The sequence below is a fragment of the Vidua macroura genome, chromosome 7 (genome assembly GCF_024509145.1).
Source record: "Vidua macroura isolate BioBank_ID:100142 chromosome 7, ASM2450914v1, whole genome shotgun sequence".
Taxonomy (NCBI): Eukaryota; Metazoa; Chordata; class Aves; order Passeriformes; family Viduidae; genus Vidua; species Vidua macroura.
This window is the reverse complement of record NC_071577.1, coordinates 35,255,356-35,280,869: the sequence shown is the minus strand read 5'-3', so window position 1 is coordinate 35,280,869 and position 25,514 is coordinate 35,255,356. Positions and strand designations below refer to the sequence as shown.

The following is a 25,514-nucleotide window of genomic DNA, read 5'->3' as shown; positions in this document are numbered from 1 at the left end:
TTCAATATGCCTTTGAAATTCAGTGTGCTTTGAGTTGCAACAGATGAACTACAAAGAAGGCTGCAAAAATCCTTTGTATTGCTAAGCAGTATTAATGGAGTAAAGTGATGATGGGATTTAAAGATCCCAAGGTAATGACAATTAAAATGGCATCAATTATAGCAAAGAATGGCAGTAAAAGGTCTGCATCAAGCTAATACTGTAAATAGAGGGAAACACAGGACATTTCTCCAGGTTCTAATGCTGCCACATTATATCCTACTTGCAACTATTGCTTTGCAGTTTCTGAGCACAACTTATAAGCAACATGGCAGCTGACAATACAATTCTTTATGTCTTTGATATTCTTCCCATCCTTTGATTTCTTTTTTATGACCTCTTTTTCCTTATTACCTTACCATTAATCTCTATTTCCTCCATGAATTCTCTCTCCAGGTGTTTTCTCCTGTATGTCTTCAGACCTTAATAAATCTAATGGATAACACTGGGGGGAGGGAAGGACCTTCTCTGAAGCAGCATTTAACAAAGATAAGGTTAAAAGAGGGGCAACAGGATCTAATGTCATTATATATTTAAATAGTGCTAATAGTGCATGAGCAGGCATGCCAGAACTCACCAGCTGTCCCTAAAGGTACAAGCCAGCTTTCTGCCTCCTCACATGATAGCCCAGTTTAACCTCAGCACAAATAGATTGTAAAACCTCCTTCCCTACAGCCAGTCTCATTTATCTACCTTCAGAAATTTTTCAGAGTTTTTCTGTAGAGTTAGAAATTCAAAGATTACACTCAAAGCTACAGAAAATTAACACAACAGAAGTTTAATAATAAAGGTAAAGCAGAGTGGATGAAGTAGCATAACAGAGATTTCTTCATAGATATCTATAAACATATTGAAGATATATCTGTATATTTGTATATATAATCTAAATATTATAGATATTTAGATATATATATATATACACATATCTATATAATAAAACTGGTATATAAATATTATTTTCTGGGACAAACTATGATACCATCAAAGTAAGCAGAATTTGGCATAAATTTGAATGGGAATTCATGCATGGGAAGGAGTTCTGGACATAGAAATATGCAAGAAATTGAGGCACAATTTAGCAGAGGCAATAACATAATTGTGCTGTGTCCAGCTAAAAGAACCGCCATTGAGTTGCAGGTAATGATATCTGATCTAGACAGTTTCAAATGTTTAGGTTAATTGGCACCTAAATGTAGCTGGAAAACAACAGATCAAAATTTATGAGGAGCCATATTTTCACTCTCTGATCTCACTATTAAGAAGCAAATATAGGACCTACAAATAAGAAAAAGAATTAATTTCTAGAGAAGTGTATGAAAATGAAGAATATATATAATTTTGACAATGGTCATATGGATGTGCAACTTCTAGTGTTTGCAATCAGCTTTTTCAGGCTACAACATGTAACACTTTCCTTGACTGAGTCTGTGTCTGGAAAGGATTTAGTCTTGTCTTGGATAACCTTCTGGCACAAAATGCTCTCTGGCAGCCTGCTGTGCCTGTCTCTCCCAGCTTTCCTTCAGGCCTTCAGCAAAAGCAGTTTGGTAGCATGAAAAATTTCTCTTAAATTCTAAATTCAGACAAGCTGGTATTTAGTTAGGGTTTTTTCCACCCAAGAGAAACTATATGATTGCTCACTTATAAGCATCCTTTTGCTCCAGAGCCCTTATAATTTGTTTAGGTTAATAACATATATGGTGTCTCACACCTTCAGGGAGTTTCCATAGCTGTGCCAGATGCCATCAGTGGAAGATTTTGGCAATGAAGTACCTTCAGTTCAGCAATCCAACCAGACACAGTAGTGAGTGCTGTCCTGATGAAATCTCTGTTACAGACACAGAAATCTCAGGCAAGATTTGACTTTGGAAAATTGTTGGAAACCCAGTTTGTGTGGCAGTGCTGGAGGTGGAAATGCACTTTACACTTCATACACTATATAGCCAACACTACCACAGCTAGAAGGTTAGAGCTGCTCCACACCAAGAACAAAATACTTCACTCTTCTGTTTAAGCCTTCATCATTTTACTGTTAAATAAAATGTCTCAGGTTTCACCCAGTCTTTCATAGTGTTTTTTCTGACACTGCCTGCATTAGGCAGCCCTTTTCCTTATGCAAGTTCCTGTACCTACAAAGCTGTTTTCATTTAACTGTTTATAAAATAACTTCTCAGGTCTGACATTGCCAGAAAAGTTTCAAATACAGCATCTGTCCCTCTTGTACTTTCCCTGCATTCACCAATGCTTTGGAAATGAAGCCATGTCTCAGAAATCAGGCCTGCATTACAAAGAGGTAGTGCAGCTGCAGAAGCCAGCAGTACTGCACTGAGCTTCAAAAGCACAAAAGGTCTGAGATTATTTTTAATAGCCTGGCCTCATCTTGAAGGAGAAGTAGGAATTAGAAAGGAGGAAAAAAGGTGAGGCATGAGATAACCAGCTTAGATAAAGCAAAGGCATGATTTGATGCAGTTTGCTCTGCAGTCAAATTATTGGGTACATAACACTCACACCCTGGGTCACTTTAGGCAACTTCTAACAGGCACAAAGAGATTCAGGAAGACAGTTCATTACTGTCCAATACACAAAAACAATTGCTAGGAACAATGAGGTACCAATCCAATCCTTGAGAAGTTCACTGCTCCAGAGATGACTCCAGATGACTGCTTCAAACAACATTTGCCAGCCAGGAAGATCATGAGAGGAGGGTTTTCTCTATTTGTCCTTGGGACAGGTTGAACCTTGGTGCTGCAGAGCTGCCATCTTAGCTCTTGTTTTCTTCTTAGGACTGTGTATTTTTCCATTTTTTTTTTCTTTTGAATCCTTGAGCTGCCAATTATGCCTTTCTCACCTACCTTATCTCTGCAGTTTCACCTTGTTTCTTTGCACAGCTCTGCCCTTTTCCAGCTCTTGCCATCGGGTCAGCAGGTTTCTCAGAAGTCTCAGCTGGGGCTGCACAAACATTGCTGGATCCTGGATCACAGACAGCTGAACCACTGGAAGGAGGTTACAGGGACAACAGGCTGTTCTGGAAAGCTATTGACATTCTCTTAGGAAGAGCTAGGGAGCAGAGAGCAGCAACACTCAATAAAAGAACCTCTTTGCATCTCATTCAACTCTGACACAGCAGTGAGAGCAGCAGAGGATTCACACAAAAGCAGACAGAAGTACATAACAGACCTCTTCATTTGCACTAAGAAGTTAAGAAACAATAAGCCTACTTAGGCCTGCAGATGGTTCAGTGCCCATAATGCTTGGCTTGGGTTTTAATGCAGAAATATCAAAAGCTGTTAGTGGCAATGCTGAATGACCTCCTGCCTACAGTCAGTGATTTGCTTTCAATACTGAACACGATCTACAGAGTGACTGATCATATTTTGAGTCTCATTAGGCAGTCACAAATGGAAGGGAAAGAGGCACTAGCTAACTCTCTCTGCCCTGATGAGCAATAGCAGGATAAAGCACTGCCAGTCCTCACAGATAAAAACCTGCACACTCTGGGGATGCAGCAGCAAGAAAAGTTTGGTGTGTGCAAACAGCCGAGGCAACATGTGCCAGATGTGACACTGCAGGAAAAGCACAGGAAATAAAAAAGTTATCATGGATATAACAACCTCATCTCTGACACTGTCTCTCTTGTGAGATGAAGAAATTTCCATATCCTAGCAGGCAGTCACATCTAACTGCATGACCCCACTGCTTTGTTCAGCTGAACAGCTAAATAAGTGTTTTCCATCTTTTCTCAGATGGAAGGCTCTTAAAATGTCACAATATTCCAATACTGCAAATGTAAATCAACTTATAAAAAGTATATCCAAGCTATATTAAAAAAAAAAAAGTATATCCAAGCTTATTAAAAATATCCAAGCTACTCTTCTTGACCCCTGAAAAGAATCCATAAACCTCTGAACAACAGGTCAGACAAACAGAGCAGACATAAGCCTCCTCACTATAACTACTTTTTCTCTTTTTAATGTCCCAGCACCCATCTACTCCTTACAGTAAGGGTTGTCTTGCAAAACTTATTCTGTTAAGCATTTGTATCAATTGATTTTATCCTGAATATTGGTTGTCAAAGAAAATTAACTATGGTAAGTGTTTCTAGAAAACTGTTACAAATGCTGTCAGCTTGTGGAAATTGCAATTACTAAACAAGGATCCCTGGTAACTTCAAAGCTTTTGCACATAACTTTGAAGTCTGTGTATGTCAGATTTCACCTGTCTATATTTATATTCACTATTGCCCTGAAATGACTGGAGCATCCCTACTGATGAGAAAGAACAGAGCACTACCTGTTTATACCAATGGGTTTGACTCCTATAATGAATTTTGAAACCACTATTGAAAATTTTTGCTTGCTACACTTAAATATTTGCAATCTGGCTACAAGTGCCTTATGTGATATGAGAATGAGGGAATTATATGATGGCACAAAATACCAATCTTTTATAAATTACTTAATCCCACAAATCTTGTTTTCCTTAATTCATTACTTTATTGACAACATTGGCTGGCTGAAAAGTTACAGTAGCACTTGCCTCCACTGATCATCAGATTAAAGAAGTCTGTTAAGGTTTTAATTTTGGGAACACTTCTGAAGAATGTCTTTTGATTTGAGAAACCTAACTTTTCTCATCCACCTAGATATTTTCTTGTCTTCTTCCCTCCTGATTCCACTCTCAAAAGAAAAGAAAAATTGATCTGTCAAATCTTTCTTTCTATAACTCTGAAACTTTTAAAATTGGCAGAGGCTTTCATGGGTCTTTTCAACTTAGTTTTACAACCATAAAAAATTGACAGATCTCTGCAAGAAAAATGAGAGCATGATAGATTTGTCAAAGACTCAGTGGATAAAAATGAATGCAACAAGACATATATATGCCTCTCTCTGCTGTAAGTGAAAGGAAAGCTCTTCAGAGTCAGCAGCAGGAACACTCTGTTCCTCATCCCCCAGTCACACCAAGTTTACAGCTTTGTGTCCCCATGAGCAGAGCAGGGGTGTCTCCTGTTCAGTCCAGCAGCTCCAGGCCTGGTGATATTGATGATACCCCAAGGTGCAATTTTGGACTCCTGTAATCTCAAGACCAACCTAGGCTGATTTCTACCACCCTTTCCAGAACTGAGGAAACTTGTTCTGTTCCAGTTCTCTCAAAGGTTATGTGACTTTCCCTACTGTATTATAATTTTCATACAGTATCTATGCCCTGAGCTGGATGGTAAAGTCTGAGGTCAACACAGAACAAACTGTGGTGTGATCACACACAGGAATTCAATAGGTCCCTCAAAAATCACTGCTGCTCTCCTTAGATAACCAGCTGCACCACTTTTAGACATCTTGCCCTTATTGAGATGGATTTCAGAGCAAAAGGCAAAGCAAAACAGCACTGACTGGAATACGTGGCAAACTTAAATGCAAACTCATGCCCTTGTCCTGAGTTTCTGGTCAAATAAAAAACCAAAACAATTCCTCCAAGCCAGGCTTCTTCAAACCCACATTTATTATTTTATTTCAAGCACCTGGTCTCCAGAGATCACAGACTTTTTAAAAAATATCCCAGCAAATGAAAACCAAGGAACAACATAAACTACCTTGTTTCAGGGAGGACTCCTGAGGCCCTCTGATTTATTCCAATGCTGAACAAACAGAGCACCTTTGCAGTAGCTTTGCCAGTTCTCCAAAACAACTGTGCCAGAAATTAAAGTTTGCCTTTCTCACTCTTCATCCTTAGAGGGAAGCTGTTTCTCCAGAGGCTCAAAGCACTGCTTCCAAGTTCCTCAGTGGTTCTGGTCTGGATTCTAAAGGAAAAGAGGCTTGTGTTGGTTTCCCCACTACTGAACAAACCTTCCAAAGGTAATTCCCTCCTCCCCCAACACCTCTGACCCCACCTGGGTCACAACTGAAAGGGAAGGTGGAAGGAATTGTGCTTACTCTCCACCTCAGCCTCCAGGTGACAAGATTACAAGCAGCACCTGGGAAACACAAATTCCTTCAAAGTAGCCTGACATGAGGAAAGCTCAGAAAATTCTCTGTTTCTCTGGGATACAAAAATATCTTGTGAATAATTGCTTTGGCTTTGTGGAAGATGACAAGGAAAATCAAGAATTTGTGTCAGTTTTCAAAAATAACCAATTATGTATTTAACCTAAGAGCTTGTGCATTTGTCAAGCTGCTCTAATTGTTCTGATAACAGAAGGCACGTTCTGGATGTTTTATGAACAATTTTATCTCTCAAGGCACCAAAGGCCACTGGGACATGTGCTGTGCTCTAGCCTGGGTAGATTTAGAACAATAAAAAAAGAGTAACACAATCTGACATCTGCTGATAAACAATGTGAAAAGAAATGCAGAGCACAACGTCTTCATCGGTGATTCAAGTCACTTCTGTTGAAAATCATGTAAATAAAGATATCCTTATTTTGGCCAATTTGGCCAGAAAAATGATGGGTTTAAAAACCACAAGGGACCTCTTTAAGGCATAATGTGATATATTTTTCTCTATCTCTGAAAAAGTTCACTTGGGCATGTTATCATCCCTTTAAGCTATTTATATCCCTACCTTGCTGAAATTCTATTAAAAATATTATATTGGAGTTGTCTTTTAGAACTAGCCAGAGTTCACCTTGATGTTAGTAATTATACACGTTTTATACAGATATTTCCTTATCACTCCTTATATGAAAGGTGACAGAAAAAAAAATGCATATTTTTATATAAATATTATGACTTAGAAATGTAATAAAATGAAAGGGAAGTGGATTTGGAGGCATCTGCTGATTTTTTTCAGTACTAAATGAATGCAACAGCAAATTTAATCTCTCAAGTCACGGACAAAATTTTAGCACAGCTCTGGGACTTTTTCTCCCCATATTATAAAGTTGGATTTTTAAAATAGAATTACACAGCAAATATTTTTGTCATAATGCAGATTTGCATATTTTTTCTGTTGGGTTAAATACAAAGCACATGGTACCCGTTTATGCTTTATACATATTCTATAGGAAAAGAAATAGTTAAAAAATTAGATTCTCAAAAAAACTCTGAAAACAAAAATAAAACTTAAAACTAAAGCAATTTTAGAACTCAGAACCTTAGAGATAAATTAAACAGGGTAGCCACAGCATAAATGAATCTCACATGAGGGTTCATTATAAATGAGAAAATGTTCCTTTGCAAGAAATTAACTGATTAAATAATGTATAATTTCTGATGAGCAAAACATATTAAAAAATTTTGAAGGTAGGGAAAAACCCCCGAGGGTGTTAATGCAGTCACTCTGACCTCAAATGTTGTGATTGCTTTCTTTGAATATTTAGTTCTGCAATAACTCTAGCTACTATGACTTCTAAAAACAATTTTATTTAATAGCTCTGTTTTACCAGTTACAGACAACCCATTTTCCTTGTGAGCAGATTTTCATCATTACTTCTCTTTAATGCACCTTCCAAAATCTTTCCCATTTTCCTGTTTTGACATTTCTAAAAGAGTTTATAAACTTCGGAAGTTTAACTTGGGTTCTGTCTCAGTGCTGAGTGCATTGGGACTATCTAGATAAAAAATAGCTTAGCATTTAAAGATAAGCACAAACCACCAAATTAAGGCAAAATATTGACAATCGAACTTAATGAATTTATTAGAGGTCAGAAAGTGTAATAAACTGAGAGTCATAAAAGATCACGTGAAAAAGTAGCCAGGACTCTTCAACCTCACCCAAAAGTACATGGAAAGGAAAAAACCCAAGGCATTCTCTCTTTGGAAGGAAATCAATCTCCCTCAAATTCATCTCCTACTTTAGCTTTCAATGTGAAAGAATATCCTGAATCTCAGGGCAAATATTACAAATCAAAGGGCAGGAGAAAATGGAAGTTTTAACACCCTGGGTAAATGGAATTCCAAAGGCTGACGTGCTCAGACAAGCAGAGATGTGGAAGTGGACAATTCTCACTCCTGAACTCTGAAATACCCAACATAGGAAACTGCAAGCCAGAGAGAGGAGATCAGTAATCAAGCTGTGAAATCAGGATTGGTATAAATGTAGAAGAGCAAATGCAAATCGAATTCCTAAGAACATGAAGAGAAACACAGCATCAGCAAATATGAGTTTTAGAAATATGCAGAGCTGTTGAAAGTAACCTGAAGGAGGTTGGTTTCAGCTTGGAAACACAGAGAAATATAATATGGGACAAATTCATCTGGGTTTTGGTTTGTTTTAAGGTTTTGGTTTGGTTTTTTTTTTTTCAGAAAGGTAGATTATTCTAGGATGACAAATATTTCATTACCTGCCTTTGATTAGGTTACAAATTTTATAGACAAAAGAAATAGAGTAATTTATCAGCACTTCAATCAAAATAGGATTGGATGTCATGGAGGAAAACAAATAGGCTGGAGAGGATGATCAGGAAAAAGTTGTGAAGAGGGTAAGGTATGGTTTAACAGACTGTGTTCAAGGTCTGGGAGGAAATAACTAATAGGGTTCTTCAGAGATTGATCTTTGGGACCACTGGTATTCAATAAATTAATTAGCTATTCAATAAATTAATTAGCAATTCCAGCAAGGTAGGAATTGCTATTAAAATATGCTGCTCACAGAGAAGCAGCAGGCACTCAGTAGTCTGAAGATCTGGATAACACACTGGAACAACTGGAATAATCCAGAGAAAATATAATGGGGATTCATTCTAGACAAGGAAAATACTGTCACATCGTGTATCAAAGATTCTCTTTTCAACAGAGACAAATTAGGCATTCCACAAGACTCCAGCATCTACATTTGAATGCTCACCCACATTAAAAAAATATATTTATTCCAATGGGAACAGATAAAAGAAAAGTTTTACTAGACTAATACAGGAAATTGAGTGCTATTGCCTGAGAGAGACTGCCTGGCTCACATGATTAATAAAATTTGAGAAGGAATTTTAAATTTTTTGAGCTACACATTAGAATTAGGAAGAGGAGCTCATTAACATAAAGCAGTTGACTGTAAAAGGATCCAGCTATAAAATACAGCAAATTTGAAAATTAGAAGTTAGGAAGAGGTTTTCAAATGCCAGAGGTGTGAATTTTTGCAGCATGAAACTCCTCTACTCCTAACTAGCTAATTTAAAGGAGGATATTGAAGAGTTTCCAAAAAACCCCCACATTTCACTGTCTGCAGTTAAGGGAGAGGGACTGAATGACACAGGCAGCTCTTTCCAGTCCACTGTTCCCAGTAGCTGGAAACAGAGTAGGAGTCTTAGGACTAAGAGGAGTAAAAGTTGATGTCAATGCTTTAAATTAACTCAGAGGAATGAGATTTGAGACTTGAATTGAGGCTGAAAACTGATGGGTTTGATGCTAACTACAGGCATCAAACTTGTGTGTGTGGACAAATTACTTGATAAAGGAATAAAAGTTACTACTGACTTTGTGCACAAGCATTAGAGATCATGTGTTAAACAGGTATTTTTCACTGTCTTGTAGCAGCCGAGATGGTTTAGCAGGATCCTGAGCTTTTAGGTTATTTTTTCCACAGCTGGCTCATCAATCCATTTCTAGAGAGATTAGGATTACTTCCTGCAGTATACTACCATTATTTCCTGAGATGAACCAACTATCAGTTATTGTGCCTTAAAATTAGACCAGAAAATTTGCCCATCCCCATTTAAATGAGGTTTGAAGATCATGCTAACACGGCAAAGCAAGGGAATGCAAAGCACAGGCCTTCCATTCTCAGCCAGCACTACTGTGACTTTTCTGGCAAGTAATGCAAATAACAGTAATATTTAGTGCTTACTGTGTGTGATGCTTCTCATCTTCAAAGCACTTTACAATTATTTACTGCTACTTAATCTGGAAAAAAGTATGATTTCAGGCCGGCTTCTGCTAGCCTGTGTGACAAAGTTAATGTCATTTGAATCGACTCTGTTTGTATTTAATAGGATAGAACCGCAGTACTTAAGTCCCAACGCTATTGTGCCATTAAAAGCCAATTACAGAAATTCAGCTTCCCCTGAATTTATAGAGCGCAGGGTTTTTATTTATTTATTTTTGAAATACGGACGATATCTATCTAAACACTTCATCCGAATTTAGCCTTTCCAATTCCCACTAATGCCTCCGGAGCCTTCGGAGCCGCGGCGCAGAGCGATTCGCCACGAGCGGGGCCGCGGTACCGCCCGCGGGCGGCAGAGGGCGCCCGAGACGTGTCCATGCGCCACAGGGCCCCGCGGTTGAGCGCAAAAAATGCAATTTCGGCACGGCAGAAAGTGCCATTTCTCGTGTTAAACACACGCGTAGCAGCGTTTGGCCACTCTCCATCCACGCAACTTTTTGGATTTAAATTCTAATGCGGGTAAACCCTAGCATATTTTATTCTGACGGTTCTGTATTAAATAGGATGTCAAATGGTGGCACTAAAATAACATCGGGGCAATCCCAAGCGTAAGTGCAAGCTGGGCAGAGAAAGGATCGAAGGCATTCCCAAGGTGAAGGCTGACGTAAAGCTCAATATGGCCCAGCAATGAGCTCTGGCAGCCCAGAAATTCTCCCGTGCCCTGGGCTGTCTCAAAAGCAGTGTGGACAGCAGGTCGAGCGAGGGGATCTTCCCCCTTCCACTCTGGTGACATCTCAGCTGCAGTACCACAGCTCTGTGGCCCCAGGGTACAAAGGACCTGTTGGAGCAAGCCCAGAGAAGGTCATAAAGATGCTCTGAGAGCTGCAGCAGCTCTGAGCCGGAGCCAGGCTGGGAGAGCTGAGGGATTGTGGTCTGGGGAAGAGAGGGCTCTGCAGAGACCTCAGAGTCCTTTCCAGGGCCTAAAGGGGCTCCAGGAGAGCTGCAGAGGGACTGGGGACAAGGCATGGAGGGACAGCACAAGGGGGAATGGCTTCAAACTGACAGAGAGCAGAGTTAGAGTACAGATTAGGAAGAAAGGCTTCCCTGTGAGGGTGGAGAGGCCCTGACACAGGTTGCTCAGAGAAAATGTGGCTGCCTCATCCCTGGAAGTGCTCAAGGCCAGACTGGATGGAGTTTGGAGCAACCTGGGGTAGTGGGAAGTGTCCCTGCACAAGGCAGGGAATGGAACAAGATGAACTTTAAGGTCCCTTCCAACACAAATTCTGAGACTACAATTCTATGAAAAAAAAAAAAAAAAAAAAAAAAAAAAAAAAAAAAAAAAACAAACTTTTGAATACTGCTACAAAAAAATTAATTTCATTGTAATACATTGACTCGGTGACCATCACTATTTCAGTTTTCTCTGAGTCTTTGAATCTACTGCAAATGAGCTCATTTTAAGTTGTTCCCTTAATATGTAGATTCTTTTGTTACAGATAAAGCGTTTTGTCTAAACTCAAATGAGTGATGGTGACTTACGGCTCAATCACATCCACATGATGCTTTTTACAAGGCACCTTGCAGCAGAGCTAGGAAAGGCACCAGTGGGATGTAACCAAACAACCACAATCACTATCTGGTAAAACCATGGCTGCTCTCAAGTGCCACAAGAGGGATTGCAAAGCTGTTTCCACTGACAAGGATTTTAGCAGACGAACATACAAGGGTAGTCAAAATGTAACCTGAACCCAGACCTAGTAAGAAGATGAGGCTGAGAATTAAGAGGAAACTAATCTTTAAACGGCAGGCAGGGTTTGGAAACTGAAACCACTCCTTGCACTTCAGGCCGGTGGCAGAGAACTCAGGTATCACATCATGGAATTACTGATGAGCAAACACAGGCACTGACACAGGTGTACCTGCTGTGGTGGCACTGCTTCAGCCCAGGCTGTGTGTGCCAAACCAGGCTGGGGTCACCATTCCACCCATCCTCCTGCACCCAAAACTTTGTCTCCCCTTTCAAGGTTGTCACTCCTGCAGCTCAAAAACACAGGGGCAAGTGCTTCAGCCTGCTCACGGCTATCTCAACAATGGATCTGGCGAGTATTCATTAAATGATGTTATTAAATGGATCTGACCCCAGTGACTTCTTCGGTCCTGCAGCCCTCGGGGCTCCCCGCAGGCTCGGACACCATTACCCAGACCCTGCGGCCCTGCACAAGGAGCCCATGGGAACATCACCCTGTGCCTGTGCCCGCTCGAGTGCGCACCGGCCCCGGCTGACAGGTGAGGTGCGATGTCCCCGGGACAGCTTCAGTGTCCCCAGGGCACACTGAGTGTCCCCGGGGTAGGTTCAGTGTGCCCAGGGCAGTCTGAGTGTCCCCTGGACAGGTTCAGTGTCCCCGGGACAGGTTCAGTGTTCCAGGGCGGGCTCAGTGTCCCCGGGACAGGTTCAATGTCCCCGGGACACTCTGAGTGTCTCCAGGCCGTCCCACCGTGTCCGCTCAAGGCCGCGAAGCAGAAACACGTCGGGTTTCCCCACAAGCACCGTGGCTGCCCAGCCGTCTGCGGCTGCCGGGGGGCAGATCCCCCCAAAGAAAGGAGCTGTGACAGGAGTGCCCTACAAAGCCGGGACCAGGGCATGGCCGTCGAGTCTGTTCACCTGTCTCCGCTTCCCTGCAGCGGCGGGGCCGGGCAGCCCAGGGCGGCTCCCAGAGGCGCACCCAGGCTCGGCAGGGCGGCCGCGGGCGGAGGAGGGGCCGCCGCCTCTTTAAACTTGCCGTGAGGGCCGGGCTGCCCCGCCCGGGGCAGCGGGGTCCGCTCAGCGCCCGGCGGGGACGCGCCGCCCCCGGCACCGCTCCCCTCAGCTGCGGCCCGGGCGGGTCCCTCCGGCACGGAGGGCGGCGGGGCCCGGCCGCGGGCTGTGAGGGGGCCCCGCCGTGCCCCGCGGGGGGAGCCGGGCAGCGCCGCCGCCTCCCGCCCGCCTCAGCCCGCCTCCCGCCCGCCATGGCCGCCCGCGGAGCCGAGCGGCGCCGAGCCGAGCGCCGCGGCAGTGCCGGGGTCTGGCCGCTGCCTGGCAGCGCCCCGTGAGCGGGGACAGCGGGCGGCGTGTCCCTGCGCTCGGTCCTGCCCCCCGTCCTCCTCCCGGAGCGGCGATGAGCGAGACCCGCGCCGGGGGAGTCGCCGCCTAGACCGGCAGCCAGGATGGTGCCCCTGCAGCCCCTGCCCCTCGTCGTGGTCCAGGGCGTTCTCCAGCTCGTAAGTCTCCATCCCCGCGGCCCCCGGACTCTCACGGGGGGCTTGGCGGACACCGGCGCCTTCCTCCGGGCAGCGCGGCGGGCGCGGTCTCCTCTGGAGCCCGGTTCCCCAAACCTGCCTCCCACAGCCCCTAACATATTCTCGTTTGTCTCTTTCTTTTTCCATCTTTTTTCTATCTTTTTTTCTTTTTTTTTTTCTTATTTGATTTTAATTAAGCGGAATTGCTTCTGTTCGCCCCGTTTGGGAAAGCGGGACGCTCGCGTGTCCGAGCGCAGCGCGGCCCCGGGGGCCGGGATGCTCCGGGAGCCGCCGCGGAGCTGGAAAATACGGCGGGCAGGGACGGGAGGGATGCGTGTGTTTGTGTGTGCCGAGCATCGCCGAGACTGCCCGCTCCCGGAAAGTTTTCTGCTGGCCTCAAGCTCCCTTTTTTTTTTTTCGCATGCAAGACATAGCTGGGTGTGCAGGTAGAGTCGCCTGCGCTCGGGAAGCTCCCCCGTTAGTTTCGGCTTGCTGCAGCGCGCCCCAGCTGTTTCCTTAATTTTTATCAGAAACTGTGGGACGCGCCGCTGTTACGGTGAATATTCCTCCGCATGCGGTGGGGGAATGCGGGGACTGACGTGGCGGCAAGGTGAGATGCTGACTGCGAAATTCGGAGCTCTGAAAGGAGAGAAGCAAAGCGAGGTGCGCGGCTGGAGACGGGCGAGGAGCTCAACTTCTCCCGCGCCCGCCCAGTGCCTCGTCCGTGGGGCGCTGATGGCACGAAACAAATGGACTGATGCTCGTGTTCATGAGGCGGTCATAAAGAGAAAAAAAAATGTGTTTGCAAAAGAGTTTGGCCATCTTCACTTTTATTTCGGAAATATTTTAACTGATTTTGCTGTTTTAGGGGGATTTTTGGTGTTACTCTCATAAATACCTCTGCTGCAAAAGTTGTGCCTCTCTTGCCCAGCTGCCTTGGACGCGAAAGTTTGTCACGAAGTAGTCAATAGGGAGTGTGTAATAAACGTTGAAAGGATTAAACACCCTCCTTAAGAACTGGAGTCTAGTGTTACAGTGTGAGGTGATTGATTAGTTTTTGAGGAAGCTTATGTCAAATTCTAATCCGGTTTTGGATTGTGCTTGTCGTGTAATGTTTTTTGCTCCAGCACTTTATCATAGCAATGAAGTAGCGAGCTGCAGCCCTGCGATAAGGCGCACATTTCTTTCATACTCCCATCCTTTTGGACAATAAAAGGCTGTTTACATTCTTCACATTCTTGCAGCCCAGTTTCCAACTAAACAACAGGGGTTGGAAGGGGTGAGAGATGGGAAAGGAGAGCAGCAAATGGATTACAAAGTTGCTGAGCAGAAGGGAACTAAATAAAAACTCCTTCCTCATGCCTACAACCTCTCTCACTCACTTGCACACTCCTTTTTTCTTCCTTTTTTTTTTTTTATTTTTTTTTATTTAAGAGCTACCAAAAGGATCAACTGAAACTTGTACCATTAGGGATAGGGTTTGTTGTGCAGTGTTTTATAGGTGATGTTGGGAAGTTGCTTGCTGTGAGTTTGTGAGTGAAGGCTGACTAAATGAAGCAAAGTTGCTGCCTTGAATCAAACCAGAATCATAAACAGCCACTGCAGGTTCTCAGGTGGATGTGGCTCTCGGCTCACCCAGGAGGATTCATTTTTTCTGCATTCTTTAGATACAAACCAATAAGGTTTTGGAGTCAATTAGTTTTATACCTTATATAAGTTAGTTTAAATAATAAAGTAAAGCAAAATGAGAATGTGTGAGATTTTTGAGGTATTTTAGGTGTACCTTTTAACACTAACCTACTACTAAAAAGTTGTGTAAATGCATTTTGGCATGCTCTTACCAGAACATCTGGTTAAAGTTACAGCTTGTTATAAATTAAGAAATATTTTATGTTGCTGGTAATGCATTGAATACAAGTCTGTGCTTTTCTTTGTTCTCTGGCCAGAATTTGGGGGGACTGGTGGCTTCCTGGAATCTGATTAGCAGGTTTAGAAGGGAGGCATTGGTATTACTGATTCTTGACTTTTTCTTTCCTTTTTTAACCAAAAATCAGTGTGGATAATATTAATACTACAGTGAAGGCTCAGCATTTCAGCCAAGAAAAAAAAAAAAATCCTGGGTTTCAGTGATACAATACAGCAGCATTTTAGTAAGCCAGAAATGCTACCATCAAAAACCCTTCCTGATGGGGCAGTCTTAATTTTTTATAAAATCAGAGGTGTTAGAGTGGGAAATATTTTGGCACTGCCTTTCAGTGAAGGGAGGAAGGGTTTTTATGTTAATAGATTGAACTTCAAATGCTGTCTTTCCTTTCAGATATCAAAGTGTGCTGTCTACTTACCTACTTGTTAAAGGTGCATAAATTAGGATGGAATCCATGTGAAACTTCACAAATTTGAGGAGATTATGGCAGAGTGTCTCACTGATTTTCTGAAAGCAGTGTTAGGTGATTCTTTGTATGCTGTATCTAACGTTGCTCAGTCAGAAGTTCATGTTTAGTACTTCTAAGACAGCATAGATGTATTTATGTATCATATTTCTAAATTATTATTTTGATTAATAGATGGGGTACCAGTATGCATGCAGCAGTTGCACATATGTATTTCCTAAAATATTCTGCATATTTGGATATATAAGCAGTAAGGAAGGCTGCTGTTGAGTCAGGTTAAGGTGCTAACTTAATGTATAAATACATTAATTTTTAAAGCCAGGTTTGCCTTCTGTTGACAATATGGAGCAAAACAACAATTTGCAATGCACAGTCAGTGCATGCCTGGGCTGTTATTGATAAGAAGATGAAAAATTGCTGTGTTGTGTTATCATTAATAGGTGCTCTTGCTTTACTATTAATTTTCAGTAAGCTTTTCCAATTGTCACATAATTGCTGAATGCCCTGTTAGTTATCTCTTCGGAAGTAATGGAGTTCTACATGTTGAGAATTAAAGTGTGTGAAGCATTAGGATAATGCAGTTTATAGAATCCCTGCTAGTGTTTTGTTAAGTCAGCTTTAAATACCTCTAAGGAGGAGGGGGGCTTCTACTTTCCCGCGAATGTGAGTTGTCATTTTAAAGAATTCTTCTTGGAACAAAAAAAAGCTGCCACTATCCCTTAGTCTAGGCAAGGTGTAGTTTCAGACACACACTCCCATGCAGGACCTGTGGTTCTGGGGGTAACCAGGCACTGTAACAATTGGTTTATTTTTGCATCTCTGTGGTCTGAAATTAAGAAAGCCTCACAGCAGCATTTTCCAGTGCTTATAGTCAAAGTTGCTTCAGTATTCTATCAATAAACTCTCTTCTAACATTAGCATTGGGCAGAGTTGTTACTGCATTAGAAATCTAGGAATCAATCATTTCACAAACCCTTAAAAGCAGTTGATTTTTTCCCCAATATTGTTTCTGTAGATGAGAAATAATTAGGAAAAAAAAAAAAAGACAGAGGTTGTTAATTTAAAATTTTTCTCCACCAAAGTTTAGCAGTATAGCATTTGACATGAGTGAAATTCAATGACAGATTGTTTCTCTTGGAATTTCAAAGGTTGAAAATAACTATAACCAAAGCAGGTTTTGACAATGAAACAGAATTTTTACAGAACTGGGGTTTTTTTTGGTTTTTTTTTGGTTTTTTTTAACAGAATTTAGGGTTCTTAGCAACTTGAGCTGAAAGAATATTTGCTATAGTACAAAATACTGCTTCATAAGAAGAAATATATTAAAAGCTGAGCTAAAGCTGCCTTTCCATTTAAAATATGCATATCCTGTGAGGTGTAGAAACACAGAGATCTGTTCCTTCTGGCTACTTTGTCTCCATAGCCTTGCAAATGTGGTCCAGGTAGCATGCCCTTGCAGTGAGAATCAGAAATATGCACCATGCAAGACTCTCAGCACCATTTCAGAAAGGTAAATGCTTCCCTCTGGTCATCTGGAAGTGCACAGATGAAATTCCATCCCCCCCTTAATTTCAGGGAGAACTTTGTCATAAAATGTATTGGACCCAACCTTTCATTTGGCTTCCTTTGGTAATTTTTTTTGATGCTGTAGGCATTATAAGCCTTGTATAATAAAGTAATGTAGGTAACTCAAGAATTACAGGTAATTTGGAGCTGGAGACAGATCAACAAATGCTGGTTTCAGCAGATTGAGAATTTATTACCCTGAATAAGGAGTTGCGTCTTAATGTGGATGGGGCCAGGTTTAGTTTGCATAGGAAGTTCACAACTCAACCCGTCCCTGCATCACATCTTTTGACCCAGTTCCATGAAACTGGTTCCATCAACCTTTTCAGTTTATTTGTAGGTTGACTGGCGCACAGAAAGATTACAGATCCTGTTTAAAATCTGTACAGCAAGACTTCTTTGACTGATGTCCAATAGGCCACAAGATACCCCAGGCTTCCCTAGGCAAAATCCATGTCTCAGACTTTCCATCTCTAACACACAAGGAATTTTCCTGCCATTGTAAAGCACTTGGAGAGATGTCAGAGCTGTGCTGTAAGTGTAACAGACAAGGAAGTGAAATGGAAAGACTGGTGAAGCCCCAGTGCTAAAATAGGATTCTCTCATCACTCCCACCTTTCTGGTTTTCCTCCTGCAAGAGGGGAACTCAGGAATGGGAGTTGGAAGGGAGCAGCAGAAACCACTCGCTGACCTGGACATTAAGAGCATCAGAGAGGTGCAACTCTGCCCTAGGTACACCAAATCCCTCTTATACTGTTAACATTTTTACCTTTAATCAACACTTTGCAACCAAAACTGTACAAGGAGAAGCAAGAGCTGCTTGGAAAATTGGCACTGAGATGCCAGCTTGTGGTCCGTGGGTGAGGTGTTGACCTTTATTTGGTCCAGGTGTTGAATAAGATGGGATAATTCTTGGGCACATCTGGTGAAGAGCTGCAGTAAGGAAAGATCAGTGCTACTCTGCAATGGTTATAAAGCAAAAGCTGTGATTCCATAGGTGGGAACTGCCTCTTGCTCAGAAACGGAGGGAGCTGTTCCGGTGCTCAGAGAAGCCTGTAGCTCTGGATCTTTCACACCTACTTGTCAATGTATCCAAGCCAGAAACAGCGATGAAAAAGGAAAGGTTTTTTTCGGGTTTGTGGTGCTGCTGTTTGTCTGTCCTGCACTTAGCAGAACAGTCCATTTTCTCTGCTAATCTGTCTTTTGCATCCTGATTTTTGCCCAATTTAACACACTGCTTCACTATACCCACTACAAAACACAAATACTGGCTGTAAAATCTTTGCTAGATGACATCTAGCAGAACTGGAAAACAGGAAGGTAGCAGTTCCCATTCACGTGGCTGTTATAAATTCATCCTGAACCTGACTTCCCAAAACACCCAAAAATACTGAGACAGCTTTGGCCTTTCACTTTGAATCTTAAATATGTTTGTGTTTATTTCCCCAACCCCGTTCGTCCTTCCTATTATGTTTGCATTCCCTCCATTTCCCACTAGGTTGTAGCTATATTTTGTGTAGTGTGTTTGGGTACTTAAAGGATCAATCAGAGTGAAAATAAGGGGTGACCTGCTGGCAGTTTTTGCTTCCAGCAGAGCATCACTACTGTGAAGTAAGTCCAGTCTGCAAGTCAGGACTTGAAAAACATTGCTAATTCTTTCCCGTAGGGAATCTCCTTGTGGGCTGGTTTTCTGTGTCGGCTCTAAGCTCAGTTGCACTTAACAAAAAGATTCAAGGAAACAAATTAGGAGTGGGGAGGAAATGAAGGGCTGTGAAGTTGGGTCAGCAGTTAAGACTGAGTAGTTTTGTCTTTGCAGCAGGGATTTTGGTGCTGGTGTGATGCTCTGCTCTCCCTGGAATGGCAGTGCTTACTGTAAATACAGAATTGGAACTATTGACTATAATTTAAGGTAGATTTAAAGAGCTGTAGCTCTTGAGATAGGTTTTCTCTTTGTTCCAAATGACTGGTAGTAATACAAGCTATTATTAGCTGGGAAGTGAAAATGAAAGAATAGGGAGAAATAAAAAATAAAATGAAGAATCTAATGTCTCTAAAATCAGGCTTTATGTGCATTGGGGCCAATTATGGTTATTGTATCATTACAGTACAGATTTGAGGCTACTCCAAAAGCTCTCATTCTGCTTCTCCAGATCCAGCGTGTTTGGTTTATGTTCACAATCAGTTGTGAATCTCTTGACAGTACAGTTTGTTTTAGGGGATGACCAGGTATTTCTAATATCATCAATCACCAGAATAAACACTACTTTAATTTCATCTTACTTTACCCATTATCTAGGAAAATAAAACACTGTGCATAGAAGTCCTCCTATATTTGTTCTTCTATTAAGTAGATTTAAGGAGTTTTAATGGAGAAGGAGCTGGCTGTGCTTGAGGCTGACCTGGAGGAAAAAAAAGCCCTGGGACTTTGCTGAGGGAATAAGAGGTGAATATGAGCAAGAGAAAGATGATGGATGTAAAACAGCCCTGTGGGCAGATAGAGTGAGCCTGAGAAGTTACTGCAGGCAGAGAAGGACAGACAGACTGACAGTAACAAGGAATATTCCCACAGTAACAGACTTACTTGTGCATCAAACCCAGGTGGGTGAAATATCAGACCCTGAAGTTTTTTGTTCTTTAATGCTGCCTGTCTCTCTTTTCCTTGCAAGTACCTGTTGCTCCTAATGTGTTTGGAAAGTTGGAATTCCTGCTCCCAGTGGGAATTTAAGGGTCTCATTGGCAGTGGTTTGTTCTCAAGCCTTTGGCTGTAGCTGTTACTAGTGAGTGTGTTTCTTCACCATTGGGAGCCTAAACCCAGGCAAGGTGTTCCCAAGTTGAATTTTCTCCTTACTTGAGGCAGTTGGGTGATTCCTAGAAGAAAACTTCTGAAATTGTAGTACAAGAATAGGCACATAAGAGTAATTTTATAGTGCACTGTAACTGGAGTTCATGTCACTTCATAGTCAAGATGTGTTACATGTGTGTCATCATTGTTTTGGGAAATTAAAAATAAAAAACAGAGCCTAGAGACATATTTCTTATCTCCACCCCAGTAGACCAGAAGAATATTTTGCATAACTGACTGTCCTTCCCTGGCCCAACTCCATACAAATGCAAAGAGCTGCTGAATCTGATCTTAACTGGGGCATTTTTGGAGTGATGGAATTTGGATCAAGGCAGGAGTGAAGCCGGGCTCTTCAGTTTCTCAAGCAGAGTGCCAGGGAGAGGGCTAAACCTGTGTTGTTTTCCACTCATTAAACTAACAAAATGCTAATCAGCCTTGTGGAAAGATTCGCAGTAGATAATGTTACTGTGGCACCGCTGTCTTATCGGGTGTGTTAGCCTGGTCCACTTCAAATGAGCTGATTGAAACCCCTCAGCCTTTTTTGAAACCGATTCAATTTTGTCCATTGACTACTTTCAGTTCTGTCACCATTTCAGGCAAGGAAGAAAAGACTGATGCTAAACTTGTGGGGCTGGGACAAATCCTGTGCTACAGCTGCTGTTGTGTGCCAGCCTCTGCTGCCACCCGCTGCTGAGCTGCTGTGTCGATTTCCAGACATTCCATTAATCTTCCAGTGCTGGAAATATCCATTTTTGAGTTAATTCTGAGTCAAACTGCACTGTCTTCTATTGCTGAATGACAAATCCATCAGTCTTCTTCGCCTTCCCCTGGCTTGGGTCTGCTCACTGCTGTGAAGAAGTTTCTGGCCCTCCAGGGAGCTTTTCTAAGCTGCATTCTGCTGGGAGCTGCCTGCTTGCTCCCTCTGTTTCTGTCTCCCTCTGTGCTCCATCTTCCCCAAGTTTTGTTTTTTCCAAGCAGAGGATGCTCAGCTCCTCTGGGAGAACCAGCAGCTTCCTTGCTTTCCTCTTCCTCCTGGAGATGCCCCTCCATCCAAAGTACAGCAGCCCAAGAGCAGGTAGAAAGACTACCTTCCTTTCTACTACTCAGCTTCAAAATTTTTAATTTAAATATTTTTAAAATATTTTTTGAAACATTTTATTTTAATTTTTGCAGGAAACAAATTGTTAGAGCTACCTTTCCAGAATCTATTAGGGGTCATCTGTTCACCCCTCACTGACTGCTTCTGTCCAAGCTGTCTGGTAGCAAATCAATCCAAAGGTTTATCAGCTTTGAGTCCTAGGTTGTATAATGTATTTCCAGAGTGTCTCCATTTCAAATTATCCATTTTTTAACTCATTTGTCACGATTTCAAGTCTCAGTGGATATCCACTTTTAAAGCACATGATTGGAATATGATGTGAGGATTGGCTTTTAAGGAGCAAGTTTTATAGAACTGTAGATGTTGTAGATTCTTCCCTAAAAAGCATCTCTTTCTAAAAAGCATATTTTTACCCTCTGTGCAGGGACACCCTCTGCCTGTCAAGGTTTTATTGTGGCAGTGAACTGTGTTGTGTAAAACTTAGATCCAGACCAAGAGATGCCACAAACTGCATTTCTGCCACATTACCATCCAGGGGCACAGAAGGTTTTTAGTTTCTCTACGCTTTCTCTCCTTCCTCCTAGAACCCATAATCCCAGATTTATTTTTTTACATCAGTTTTGGTGAAATCACAGTTAATGCCTTTCCTTAAAGTTTTTTAAAGATTGGGAAAGCCATTCTCATCCATCTCACTCTTCAAGTCTTTTCTTATTTTTCTTCTGACTAGAATTCAGTATCCAGTTTCTGGCACCAAGCTAAGCTAGCTTAAAATAATACCAATGTGTTGAGTGTCTGACAGGGGAATAAATGCATTGTTGAGTTAGGACCTATTTGATTTAAATTAAATAAAATGCCTCTAAATGTAAGAATGAAGAAACGTGACATACCTCATACTCAGATCCATTTTATGGTGTTCACCCCATAATCCTTTTATTCAGACACGTGTGACCTATGTGTTATCAGCAATGGGCAGCCTAATGCTGCAGTAACCAGGGAATTTAAACTCCATATTTTATTCAATAAAACCGTTTTGTGGGTATTGGATGGGATCTCTTACTCTGCTTGCTTAGACTCAGGGTTCAGTGTTGCTGTTTTTAATACTAGATGTTGAACAATGGAGAAAAGAATGAATTTAAAATAACAAAATTTGTATTTATGCTGACTAAGGACACCATTCTGCAGAAATTTGCCTTCTGGTGAGTTTGCAATATTCTTTCAGTGAACAGCAGAGTTATATTTTTGGTGGAATAATAAGATTAATATGGGGACAAATATAAATATAATGGCTATTGTATCTTTCTTGTGTTTTGATGGATTGGATTGTCTTGTCCATCCAAAGTAACTACTAGATTTATTTTAAATTTTTTTCAATAGTGCTGGTAACTGTGAGGGTGATGGAACTTTATTCTGTTTAGATGTTGAAACTGTAGTCCTGATAACACAACTCAGTAGTCATTGACTGACTTGTCCTACACCAGTGAAATCCTTCTGTGCTTTCAGGGAGTATTGAGATGAACTCAGTCTGTGATCAGTTATTAATAATGCCTGCTGAACATGTGCCCTATGTCCCCATTCCTACAATTATCTAACAGAAATTTAATTATCCTTGAGATCACCAGCTCTGATCCAACTGAAGTGCACAGAATGATTGAACAGTTCTTTCAGTGATGGGCAACAGCATCACAGGACACTTGATTGTCTTAAGAAATGGGCTACAATACAATTTGATACAGAAGAAAGTCTGAAAGCCAAAACACAACTGCATCACAATCAGAAGTTCACCAGGATTTGCTGGGGTAGCCACATTTTGGTGTTTTGGACAGACATGTAGAGGCTGCAAAAGTGCTTTTCGTCTTGCCTTTACTGGAAACATGTGGTGTTGTATAATTCATTTGGTTCTGACTCCTCCTCAAAATACTCACCTGAAAAAAGGACTAGTGATCAATTTTAGTGGAGCAAGAAACCTGCATAGATTGTTGATTTGTTTGGGTTATTGTTTCTTCAATTTAAGAATAACATCTTGACTAAATGTGGTCAGGAGTTTTCTACACACACTTGTGGATATTCAGTCATTAAAAGATAACACAGAGGTTACAGATATCATGACTTTGAACACCTGCAGATTGTGTATGGTACCTGAGAATGAGATTCAGCCAGAAGGAAAGTTCCAGAACAGGGATTGCAGGGATGCCTGCTTCCTCCTGCACTAGCAGACATTTTAAAGTAGCTGGCTGGCTTAAGGTAGAACAGCTTTTAATGACTGATGAACAAACAGGTGGTATCTCCATTCTCTCTGTACAAATAAGTCAGTGCTTATCCCCTGGTTAGGATGGCAGAAGGGAAAATGAGCTTGGATCTCTCAAGACAGTATCAAATTTATCAGGGGAGACAGTATTCTGCAGCAGAGTGCTCAGTCCCTGCCTCAACAAGACTGAAACCTGCTTGGATCCACCTTGAAGAGACACAATAGGTACAAACGTGTTCATTTATTTTGGTGGGAGGTGCAATATGTACAAATTCAGTGAGAGCAGGAAAGTGACTTTTCCTGCACCTGCCTGAGGATGTTCTTGCTCCTGCAAAGAGATACTAGAAAATAAAACGTGGTAGAAGCATCACTGCAAGCATTTTTTTCCTGTTTTTGCTACCTAAGTCAAAGGTGTGTGAAAACCACATCCTGGATTGGATCCTTCAACAGGAATCAAAGGTTGTGTCCTGGGAGAGCCCATCCAGGGATTAGAGCTTGGGTGCTTGGTAAGGTGTGCTCTTAAACAAACTAAAGGGAATCTGCAGCCTTAAAATGTAAGGACCACCTGGGTCATGTATCTTACTGTGTGATTTTTGAGATTATAGATTTAGGCACCAGTTATGAAACTGGGGAGGGACTACATTTGCTGTCAAATTCTCCCTGCTTTTGTTGTTCTCCTTATCAGATGGATACCTGGAAAACTACCCAATACCTTCCTGTGACGTGGGATTGCTGATGCTAATCACTTCCTAGTATTCTTCCTTAGTGTTTTTTTAGAAAGTCCCATGATAATCCCTAGGAAATCTCACAGTTTATGGTGTCAAATTGTCCAGTTTTTCCTAATTCTATGCACAAAGTTTTCTTAATTCCTTCCCTTTATGCTTAGCTGTCTTTTTTTCTATTACTCTTGAGACACTTTGTTCAGACTGCATTATTTGCCTGTTCTTGGGCACCTTTTCCTCAAAGATCTGCAACATTAGCACTGTGAGTCACAGCAAGTTTTACCTCTTTATTGATCTTCTGATACTGGGGTGTTTGGAACAATTAACTTTTTTTTTTTTTTCCTCTTTCCTGTTGGTTTTCACAGACCATCTAACTGGAAAGATATGTGCTGACCCAATTTGCTTAGACAGTATCTTTTAACCCTAACACAGGTCTATATTCTGAATAATTCTCTTGGAATATTTTTTTCTACTTCAAATTGTGATGCTTTCACTACTTTTTTTTTTTTTTTTTTTTTTATGGGCATGTGATGTAGACAGGTTGGGTTTTTCCTGGACAGCTACAGCCAGCCCATGAGGATGGGACACTGTGTGTGCTCTGTGGATATTCTGAAGATGTGAACTGTGTTAGCATCATGCATGAGCTCACAGGCACAGCCACAAAAAGGAACATGAATACAGCTGGGAGGTTTTGGTCAGCTCAGAGCTCAGGGAGAGCATTCTTGTATCTACCAGAAACATTACCAGTCTCTCCAATGAAGTTTTTCCATTGCAAGCTCTTCAGGGGTGTCAGTGCTCTGGGTAAAATTGATAGTGTCTGAAAAGAAAAATACCAGCAGGAAATACAGATAAACAGATTGTACACCTAAATGTTTTGCTCAGTCCTTAATTTCCTATTAAAGAAATATCCCATGCATTCCCAAGGGACACATTTCTTTGCAAGCAGTGACAACCCTTGTAGCTGTCAGTGTGTAAGAAAAGCTTCTGTTGAAAGATGCTATTAAAGAATCACATGTTCTGCTGATATAAACCTGATATTGCTTCAAATTTCCTATTACAGAAAGAAATTCATTTAGAGTAGTCTGTAAAATAGTCCCTTTGCCTGGAACCACCACCTTTTCTCATCATCTTTAATAGATAAGCTTTCCATTAAGAGCTAGTGAAGGTGCTAGTTTTTCTTTCAGCAGTTAGAAATAAGAACAATAAATGTGTGGGGGAAATGCATCAATTTGGTTAGGAACATCAAAGTGTGTTTCCATCTGAAATATAGACAAATCAGTTCAGAGAAGGTTCCAAGTGTAGAATTATTGACCCTGGAGCATAAGATACAGAATAACCTTCCTAGGCTGTACTTTGTCAATTTTAAGTAGTGTTTGCAAGGCGAATGGTTTAACAGTCTCATCCCCCCTCAGCAAAATATTAATAGTAGATTGCAACACAGCTTTTCCTAAAAGGTTTTTTCCCTTTATAAATTACACTGCTGTAAAAGTATATTAATGTTCTATATATCTATTAATCTTCTGTGAGA

The 25,514-nt window shown here is 41.5% G+C and overlaps 2 protein-coding genes across 3 annotated transcripts in view; one reads left to right on the top strand and one right to left on the bottom strand.

Annotated features, from left to right (window-relative positions):
* Nucleotides 1–25,514, bottom strand: part of SPOPL (speckle type BTB/POZ protein like) — a 130,025-nt gene that overhangs the window by 35,186 nt on the left and 69,325 nt on the right. The window contains exon 11 of one of the 2 annotated variants that reach the window (XR_008437864.1): nt 5,624–5,830. Coding sequence is in view for 1 of the 2 variants with exons in the window: in XM_053982283.1 (XP_053838258.1) it covers nt 5,731–5,830 (100 nt within the window). In the remaining variant the exon portion in view is untranslated. Of the gene's footprint in view, nt 1–5,534; nt 5,831–25,514 lie in introns of those variants that run through there. The other variant, XM_053982283.1, reaches the window with a different exon arrangement.
* Nucleotides 12,895–25,514, top strand: part of NXPH2 (neurexophilin 2) — a 35,180-nt gene continuing 22,560 nt past the window's right edge. The window contains exon 1 of the mRNA XM_053982285.1: nt 12,895–13,104. Coding sequence (XP_053838260.1) covers nt 13,051–13,104 — 54 coding nt within the window. The 5' untranslated portion in view covers nt 12,895–13,050. The remainder of the gene's footprint in view (nt 13,105–25,514) is intronic.